Consider the following 10,370-nt stretch of genomic DNA (forward strand, 5'->3'; position numbering starts at 1 on the left):
GCCCTCACCCCCTCCCGCACTCCAACCGCCAATTTCGTGAGCATTTATGGCCTGTCATACAATTTCCATACCCAGATGTGGCCCTCAGGCCAAAAAGTTTGCCCACTCCTGGTCTAGAGCCTCCATTCTCAGAACAAGTTTAGCCTGGGCAGCAGCAGGGTGAGCTTTCCCCCACCAGCAGCTGCCAATGTGCTTCAGCCCAGCCCTAAAGAGACCTTTCCCCCTTTTAGGGGTCAAAAGGGAATCCCGTTTCCATGCTACATTCAGTCCTGGGCCTCTCCACTGAAATTGCCAACAGCAAGCTAATTCGTGCCAACTATGCAGGTGGGTGTAGTGATGTTTGTCTGGACTGAGGCCATCTCCCTTTGAACTGAGTACTAGCCTTCCCTCCATTCATAGACTGGTTCTGCAACTGCTGTAGTCCCCCTCCTGGAACCTACAGACACAGAGAATCCAAACAGTGTCACATTGGGTTTCATGGGTCTTCAGAGATCAGCTCTGAATCTACTCAACATAGTTCCAAGATATCAACTGATGGAATTCAAAGCTGAGTGGCAGGCACTGAGCATGCCCAGGGCACATGGTTGCTGGGTGGGAGAGTGGCAAGCAGAGGACTATTTGCAGGGGAAGGAAATCACCAGCCTGGAATAAGACAAGTCAATGCCCTCCAAGTTGGACTTGAGATGATCACAGAACACAGGAACTAGACAAATGTAGCAGGCCATCAGCAACCGAACTCCAACAGCAGTCACTGGCACAAGCTTCAGAGGAAGGCTTTCAAACCACACAAAGATCACAGGGCCAGGCAGTTAGAAATTACAATGGATAGATAATTACCTCAATGGTGGGGGAGGAGATTCCTTCCACAGCCTAGGCACACATTCCAGTCAGCCATCCTGCCAGATGAGAACCTCCTGAAATCCCACCTACCACTTCTGTTAGATATGGAATTTTTCACTTTGTACCCTACACTGTTATGTAGAGTTGTTGTGCCCTGCCTCTGAGCTGGCTGGATTTCAGTGATGCCTATTCATGCAGTTTGTAAAATACACTGGGATCCCTTGGGATAAAAGCTCTACAGAAACACTGGAGATTATATCAGCACACAACACATAGCAGAGGACATCCTTGGTTTGGGCCCATCACTCCGTGGTTCTTGCTGGTTCTGATCTAACCACTCCGCTAAGCACTGTGGCCTTTGTCTGAGGTGAATGAGAGTGTCATTTAAATCTTCAATTCCTGGTGTTTAGAAATACCTGCCTGCTCCGCCTTAGCAAATATCTGAGCTTCTGTCACTGAAGCATTAAATGGTACAAACCTGCACTCCTCCAACCCAACCACAGCATTACTGAGAACAGGGTGGTGATCAGGGACGACTGTAATGCTGGGAATTTTGGACCCTGGAAACAGGATCAGGAATCTGGCAAACCACTACACTATGGGCAAGAATTTAAGGGTATGTCTACACTACAATAAAATAGCCGCGGCTGGCCCACGTCAGCTGACTCGGGTTTGTGGAGTTCAGGCTATGGGGCTATAGAACTGTAGTGCAGATGTTTGGGCTTGGGGTGTACCCTGGGCTCTGGGACCCTCCTCCCTAGCAAGGTCTCAGAGAACAGGCTCCAGCCTGAGCCTGAACATCTATACTGAAATTTTATAGCCTCGCAGCCTGAGCCCACATCAGCTGACCCAGGCCAAATGCGGCTGTGCTGTGGATCTTTTATCACAGTGTAGACCAATGGTGCTCAAACTTTTGTACTGGTGACCCCTTTCACACAGCAAGCCTCTGAGTGCGACCCCCCCCCCCATAAATTAAAAACACTTTTTAATATATTTAACACCATTATAAATGCTGGACGCAAAGCGGGTTTGGGGTGGAGGCTGACAGCTTGCAACCCCCCATGTAACAACCTCACAATCCACTCAGTGGTCCCGACCCCCAGTTTGAGAACCCCTGGTGTAGACATACCCTCAGAGACACTTTGGCCAGAATTATTCCACTCATCCTGAGCAGCCAAGGCTCTCTAGACACAAAGTAGCCTGGAAAAAGCCATTGTTTTAGGGACACACAACAATAGTGAGAATCTCCAAAAAGCTGGAGTGGCATCACTGAAGAGGAGAAAGGAGCCAGACTCCAGCCAAATGTCCCAAACAACCCAGAGAAGGAGATAATACCAGTGCAACTTTCATTTCACCAAGGGATCTGATATTCTTCGGGCCTGGGATTCTTTCCTCCCCCCCGCGCCCGATTTCTCTTCACATGTAAGAACACAAAAACACAAACCAGGGTGCAGAGCTACTGGAGGGGTGCATGGATAATGCAAGCTGAAGAAGTGGGAGAATCAAGCTGTGGGGGACTGGGGAGGGTTTCTAGCAGCAGGAGAGCTGGGCAAGCTGGAAATGGTTCCAGAGCAAAATCCTGACCTGCATCCCCACTCCCAGCACCTTCCAAAAACTCCAATCACAGAGATCTCAGCTGTAACTGGCAAAGGGTGTTTGCAGTGCTCCAAGAGTTAATATATTTAAAAGGATGTTTGTGAAACAGGGAGGGAATCAGGAATGTTAGCGCTGCAGCCTAATTATCACTGAAGTATCAACAATATTAACCCTTTCCCATCTGCTCCCGGCAGCAGACACATCCAGTAAAGGCTGCCCCCACAGTCCAGCTACAGTAAAGGGTGTTGCATAGGAACATGGCCACAAGCTTTGACTTTGCAAACTGTATGGTCCCCCACCAGTTAATGTGCCAATTGCTCAGACAGATGTTAGTTACTGCCCTGAAGAACCAGGGGGAAGTGGCAATTCTGGTGTGATCAGCTAGAAGGTGCTGCAGCATGCCTTGGGTCATGGTGGGGCTCCAATGAATGCACCTCAGCCGAAGTGACCAGTCCTCACTCTAATAAGTTCAGAGACAGTGAGATCTGGGAATGAATCTGAGTCAAACCGAGAACAATGGAAAATAAGAACTGCCACAGACATCCCAAAGGTTTGAGACTCCCATCTCCCAAGATGTCAGCTGTCCCTGTTGTCTGCCACTGGTGGTTGGCACAGGGCAGGCCCCTTTCCACAAGCCCACATCTGATCCCACTGCAGAGGCAACACTCGAAGGAGTGGGAAGAGTGGGTCATTACCTGCTACTTCCACGATCTGGTGCCTAGCAATATCGTAGTATGGATCATCCCAGCGCAGGTGAGTGATGGGCTCAGGGGAGCGGTTGGTGTCCTCTGCACACAAAAAAAACAGAAAACCAGCAATTAGCAGGAAAGCAGAAACGGACCTTGAGCAGCTCAGGGAGGGGCCTGGAAACACAGGGATGGGAACCAGAGGCTCAGTGACATGGGAAGAAGTTAATGCCCTAGCCTGGCTTTCCTGAACACCTGTTTTGAAATCTTGATTTGGTCACAGGACAAGCAAGTGTTGTCAAGTCTCAGCCTTGTCTCTGGAAGGCAGCTGTGCGTGTCCCAAACCCCACAGCTCAGAACAGTGTCCAGTCAGTCAGCTTCTGCTCAGGACTCTCCTGAGCATGAAAATTCACCCAACATGTATGAGAGGAAAGGAGTCAAGGGCACTGTCAGGGCTGCTCACAGCACAGGTGCTTCTGCACATACCCTCCTGCCTACCCTGCATGCTTTGGCCGACTCACCTGTTCTCTCTGGGCATCAGAGCCCGCAAGGGCTCAGCCAGGTACTGCACTGTGGGCTTCGGGCACAAAATGATTCACACATCTCCATTTCCCAATCCTCGCATCCCAGATAGGACTGAGTTAGAGTGTGAGAGGGTCACAGTTCCCTGCAACAGGCCAAGGCACAAGGTGTCCTGGAATACCTCTTGGCCTCAAAACCAGCCCTGCACCCAAATGTCTGCTGGCCCCAGCATGGATGCCCACCTGACTTGGGAAAAACAGGCACTTCATCTGCTGGCCAGTTCTTATCATCTAAGGAAGCCAGTTTGAGCTGGCTCAGGGACTGGTTGGTGTCCTCCAGGTTAAGGTCATCCTGCAACTCCGAGAGTGGGTCCATGGCAATGGCCCCCAAACTCAGCTGCTTGCCTGAAGAGCCTAAAAGGAAAACTACAGAGATTCTTAAGTCAGACACATACAGATCACACAACCCCACTCCCACAGCCTATCCAGAGGCTCTTCCCTTGCTTCCCCTTCCCTCCCCACTCGGCCCATCCACTGACTTCCTACCCCTTCTCCTGACTTCCCCAACGACTGCTCACACTTTACCCTACCCAGAAACTTTCTCTCCCCCAAATCCCACCCACAGACCTCTTCTACTTGCAGCCATGGGCACCCTGAACAGCAGACGCTTCCCTTCTACCTCCTGTTCGGGGGGGGGGGGAAAGTCCTAGCTAACCCTTCCAGGGAGTCTCTACCCTGAGTCCAGCTGTGGCCTGACTGTTCTCCCCGCCCAGAGTACTCAATTTGGGATAGACACTGAGATACAAGGGAAGGTGACAGGCTATACCAGTCCCTCCCTGACACACTGACTGTACCAGCCATTATTTCCACACAACAACGCTCCTCCCTGCGCCAGTGGAGCTGGCATTGGGCCCAGCTGCTTGCACAGCAGGGCCCTGCTCTGGAAGCTTTCCCAGATTTCATGTCCCCCAGCTATAAGGGAGGGTCAGGGGGCTCTTAACAGCTATCTGCACTGGCATATATGGGTGCTTCAGTGCATTAGAAACAAAATCCTGTTGGGGGCAGCTTGATTTCACTGACTGGACTAAAATGCAAGGAGAACGCCAACGCCCCTCCCCCCACACAACCATTCTCCGTTTAGCATCACACACAGCAAAACCCTTCTCTCCCATCCCAACACGTAGGGCAAGAGGCTAGGATACACCTCATGTTATTTCCATAGCACAATAACCAGATGCAGGCAGCACTGCATAGGCTGTGCCACAATACTGAGGAGGCTAGGGAGTTTGGAGATTCCAGGGCACGAGAATCAATTGCTGGCGTTGAGACTTTTTCCTCAATCTCACCTGGGGTAAAACGTGTGCGCTACCCCAAAACTGAACTAAAGCAGCAGATCTTCAGAAGGTTCCCATTTCTTAAGGGAACCCTCTAAGAAACAGACGACTGAGTTTAATGCTGATGCCCTGGTGATATGCAGGAAGCTGATGGATGGGACCGAGGTACAGATCCTGCTCTCAGGAACTAATATTAGCAGCACCATGAAGATGAGAATTCTGCGGCCAGCAGGCTGCATCCCAAAGGGAGCTATAACAAAACAAGACCAACGATGACATCACTGTTAAGACCATGGGTGGGGGCTGAGGTGGCTTTGTAGTGCTGCAGCCAGTGAGGCACCTGCCATTCACAGGGATGCACACATCCTGGGGGTGGTTCAGAGGGGAACTCAGGCATGTGCAGGCTGTAGAAGGACGGGTTCTGGGATGGGAAAGAGTCTTGTTTGTGTGTGAATGCCCAGAATGCAGTGGCTGGGAACTAAACAGCAGCAGAACACATGACCTTGCTTGAAAACTAACAAAGGAAGCTGTAGTTATAGACCCAAGGTGGCTTTTTCCTGGAGTGCAGGAAGGTGGAGTAGCTTGATGTTTTGAATTCCGAGTTCCTACAGCTGCTTGTGAGATCCAAGGGTGCAAGAAGCCTACGAACAGTTAGTGTGACCAGGATGACATTCCAAACTCTAGAGAGTCTTGCTCATATACTTGGGGGTACACCCATTGCCAGGTTTGGGGTGGGGATTTTGCCAGGGCATTAGTTAGAACCTTGAGAGTTTGTCCCCTCCCTTTGGTAGGGGGTGTTGGGAGCACTGACCCTTCCTTATCTCTTCCCCAGGAACTCAGAGATAGTCTTTAACTCGTCCTTGGCTCCCTGATGTCTGGGAGCTATTGCAAGTCAAGTCAGATTCCCATAATCAGAGAGAGACAGACATATATGGGCAGAGGATCTTCGAGGCAAATCAGAAACTATGCAGGGCCTGACAGATCTGCAGTCAGCTAGAGAGCCAAGCAAAACTGTTCCCTGCCCGCCTCCTGAGAGCTGGAAGAGCTGCCTGACCTTCCCTTGGATCTCAGTAGGGACATGGAGCAGGACAGTACACTCCTCTGGACCATGACCTAATGCTGGAACTATGCAGCAGCTGTAGTCAAATGACAACCAGCTCCCCACACCTAGCAACAACAGATTCAGTTTCTATAGCAACTGCAGCCAGCATTTGCAGTGATTTAGTCTGATTATAGAATCCCTAGCACCAGTATAATTTCCCCAATAATCCAGCAGACATTCAGGTGTGAAGTCTGATAACCCTGGAGGTTGCATGGAAACTGTCCTCAGCTGGTCCCATCTCAGACCCTAGATCCCTGCAAGCTGCTGTCTTAACTCACAGCAACTTCAATAGGAATGGAGGGAATTCAGGTTCAGTCTTAACTGCTGCCACCCCCTAGATCAGTGGGGCACCTTTGACAGGAGTCCTCTACATCTTAGGGACTAAGTCCAAATTCTACCAGGCAGAGGTGGTGCTGGCCCAGGGGCAGCATGGAGCTGGGTTCCCTTAGTCCTCACCATAGGGAGTGCCACAGCCTGGCTTCAGGAACAGCTTGCAGCACGGAGCCACAGGTCCAAGTTATTGGTTTAAAAGCCAACATCAAGTGGATTCCACATTAGCAGGCTCCTCTCACTGGTGGGGTCTCCAGTGCTGGCACCACATGGCATAGAGTGCAGCAGTCTCTAGGTTCCTTATAGTTCTGCAGTAAAAGAGGGCCTCAGTGCCCTGCGTGACGGCTGATGTTCCCACCCAAGAAGAGCCCTCCCCAGCGTTCGCTTCAGAGGTTGAACTTCCCAGCCCTTACACATGCAGACAGCTCCCCAAGTCCAGAGAGTGGGTTCAGGCTCCACGTGACAGAGAAACCCATGCCATGGAGATTCAAGGGGTAGCAGACTGAGCTTGCATCATCTCTTTGTGAGTTAGTCCCTCTTCCCCCTGAGAATTTCTAAGATGCTTTTCAGGATCCCTTCCAATACTGAGGTATCCAGCGCGGAGTGCAGTACCCCAAGGGAGGTCTTCCCAAAGCAGTGCGCCCCACCCCACCCCTCTCCTTACTTTGGAATGGGAGGGCTCTGGGATTGAGGAGCCTAGAACTTAATGCAAGATCCCCATGGGTTCTCCCCAAGGAATAACCCCTCTCTGTTCCTCTGAAGTCTCTGCGAACATAGCCTCTTACTGACACTGGCTTTTTTGCAGCACTATCACATCACAAACTTGTCTCATTTGCTGCCTTCTCCACCAGGTTCTCAGCTATTTTTGCTCCCCAGGCTTCCCCCTCCAACTGAGTCTGGGGTTTGGTCATTTTTCTCCCAGCTGCATTATTTATTTCAATATAATACTCTACACCAAAGAATGCTCATCTACAACACCAACTGCTTTTGACATATATTTAAATACATTAAAGAAGAAATACATCAAGCAAAGAAGCAATTCTCCTTCCTCAACCACATCTCATGTTCGTCAGCAACTGCCAGACCCAATATGGATAAAAATTCTAGGGCCCTTTGAATTATTTCTCTGTCCTTGCTCTGCAACTCCTGCCAGTTTAATCTCTGCTGCACACATAATTATTTTGCCTTACAAGTCAGAGAAGGTCCCTAACCCATTACTGTGGGCAAAGATGTTAGCAATTTTTATACAAATATACACAGAATTTTTTTTTACCCAGTTCAGCGTCAACATCACCTTCACAGCCCATTCAACACACCAGGACTTATAACTCACCACTGAACTAGCCCAGTCTCTCAGAAAGAGCCTGAAAAAACAGATATGCCTTGAAACCAGCCAACTCAGGCACTGCAAGAATGAGTTCCAGAGTCCATGAGGCCCAACCCCCAGTGACAATATCCTGCCCAACCCCCACCTCGAAGTTTGGGAGCGGTTAGCTCTAACGTCTCAGCTGACTACACCTGCAGAGGTATCACCCTGAGAGAGAGATGCCAACCAAGCAAAGACCCTCTAACCTAGCAGAGACCCAGGAAGGAAGCAGAAAAGCTGAACTCAGGTGTATCCCCCAGAGTCCCAGCACAAGCTGCACAGGCTGCTTATCTGTTTCCCTCCGGACCCACCCACCACACAAGTTTTGCTGAATTTCTGAGGAACTGGAGTCATGTGACAGCCACAAACCCAGTTCCTTCTGGCCTACCCCCTTGTAGCTCAGCCTCCTCTGCAAACTTGGATACCTTGAGCCAAACTAAAGATTCAGACAGCAAGATTCAAAAAGGGAATGGACATTTATATGAAAAACAAGAATATCAGGAATTCTAACTGTTAATGCTAACAAAAAGTTGGAAAGGATATTAAACCTCATGTGTCACAGCTTAAGAAAAATCTAACCATTAGAGTTCAGGATGAGATCTAATGGGGCGGGGGGGCAGGTGGATATTGTACCACATCTTCCTACTGCAGAGTTCTTACACTTGCATCTGAAGCATTTGGTACTAGCCATTATTGGAGACAGAATATTGGACTAGATGGACCTTGGGTCTGCTTCAGTATGACAATGTTTATGTTCCAAATTCAGCACTACAGAAGGCAGTGTATCTTCACCGATTTCAACAGAGCAGCCTGAGCTTACACCAGGGTTTGATCCCGTATTCAAATCCCATATATGTATGAACAACAATATAAAGTGACCTCCTGGGCACCTGATCCAGAAGAGACATTTCCCTCGCAGGGTCCCTTAATCTCCTGTTGTCTCCCCAGTACCCTAGTCTATCTTGTGTCCCAAATGTTAATTGTGAATGTGGATCTTTGACAAATATTTTGGGGAAAACTGAAGCATATTACAGTTCCTGATCTTTGCTTCTCTCCCACACAGAAACAGTCTTCTCCTTACAGAGCTCCAACACATCCTTAAACCTGAACTCTCCTACCCAGCCCATCTGACTCCCCCTCCATCAAACTGAGGTTCTAGAACTTCTTCTGCCCTCTAGGCTCACTGGTCTGCACTCACTAGCACTCACCGGCCTGCCAAGCCTCATACAGTTCTCCCTGAGCAGAAAGGAATAAAATCAACCCAGGCTCCTAAACCAAGCCCCTTCCAAGACACAGGCACCCCGCACCCTCCACCCACCAATCTACCCATCGACAGCCGCATCATCATCATCATCACCATCACCACCACCTCGGCAGAGCATCCTGGCTCTGATAAATAGTGGATTTTGGTCTATCACTGCCCAAGCCTCAGGAAACTCTCCTGAATCCAAAAGTTCATAAATGATCCATTAAAAGGCCTTCAATTCCCTTTAGCACTGTAAACCTGGGCATTAGCCAGCCTTGGGGCCCTGAGCATTGTAAGTGCTGATTGCCTTATCTGAACAAGTTCTGCTCCTATTCTGTATGCGCTCTCCACCCTGTTCCAATACAAACCTATTGGGCTAGCCTCTAACCCTGCTCTTCCCTACCCTATTTGCAGCTTTCCTCAAGTGGGAGGGGGTGTTCTAGGAAGGTCACCTAGACACTTAAACTTTGAAAGTGCAAAGGAAGCCAGGGAAAGGCACAATGTCTGAGTAGCCAAAGGGACGATAGAAAAAGCATTTTCTGGTCTCCTCCCTCTAAAAAAGCGGTGGCCAGTGAGTATTCTGAGTACACCCCATCCAAAGGGTACAAAGAGTGGTTTCTGCCTGGGGCTGACCACTTACAGCCAAACCCGCCTAACTTTTTTTTTTTAATATAACAACGACATTCTGAGACTATAAATGCAAACTAGGAGATCTCCATTTGCAGCGTGAACAACTTTTTGTCTGGGAATCTCCTTATTTTTAAAAAGAAAACTAAAAGGTCTAAGGCCTCGCTCCCGCCCGGAATGGTGGACCTGGGTGCAGCCCCAGCGCATAGTAGACAGCTCCGCAGCTGGACACCCGGCCTGCCAAGCCCCACACACGGCCCAGTTCTCCCCGAGCAGAAAGGAATAAAACCAACCCGGACTCCTACGCCAAGCCCCTTCCAAGACACAGGCACCCCCCAATCTACCTATGGACAGCCCCGCGCCGCTCCCCCGCGCCGGCAGCTTTGCGGACGTCAGCTCCCTGACCCCGCGTCTCCCCGCGCGGGGAGCGAGAACCGCGATCCCCTCAGCCCCCGGCCCGACACCACGGCACTGCCCGCTGACAGCGCGGTCCCGGGCCAAGCCACGGGGAGACCCCCGGAGTCCGGGCGGCCAGTGCCCCGCTCCAACCGCCAGGCCGCGCTCCCCGCCCGGACCCGAACCCCGCAGGCCGGCGCCGCCCCCCCAATACCTCCCGCAACACCGACCCCCACCCGACATCGCGACCGCCGCTTCCGCCCCCTCACCAGTCGGCCGCTCCCGGAGGTTCCCGCCTGTCAAACCTGCTCATAAACATCCGCCTC

General features: G+C 50.7%; 1 protein-coding gene across 5 annotated transcripts in view; it reads right to left on the reverse strand.

Annotated features, from left to right (window-relative positions):
- Window positions 1-10,370, reverse strand: part of ARHGAP1 (Rho GTPase activating protein 1) — a 34,346-nt gene extending 23,976 nt beyond the window's left edge. The window contains exons 1-3 of one of the 5 annotated variants that reach the window (XM_024214980.3): window positions 10,314-10,370; window positions 3,887-4,069; window positions 3,132-3,224 (exon numbers count right to left, since the gene is read on the reverse strand). In XM_024214980.3, the coding sequence (XP_024070748.2) occupies window positions 3,132-3,224; window positions 3,887-4,019 (226 nt within the window). In that variant the 5' untranslated portion in view covers window positions 4,020-4,069; window positions 10,314-10,370. The other 4 variants (XM_024215009.3, XM_024215002.3, XM_024215017.3 and 1 more) reach the window with 4 other exon arrangements.

This window comes from Terrapene carolina, unplaced genomic scaffold, assembly GCF_002925995.2.
Source record: "Terrapene carolina triunguis isolate 2854851 unplaced genomic scaffold, T_m_triunguis-2.0 Scaffold96, whole genome shotgun sequence".
NCBI classification, from domain to species: Eukaryota; Metazoa; Chordata; order Testudines; family Emydidae; genus Terrapene; species Terrapene triunguis.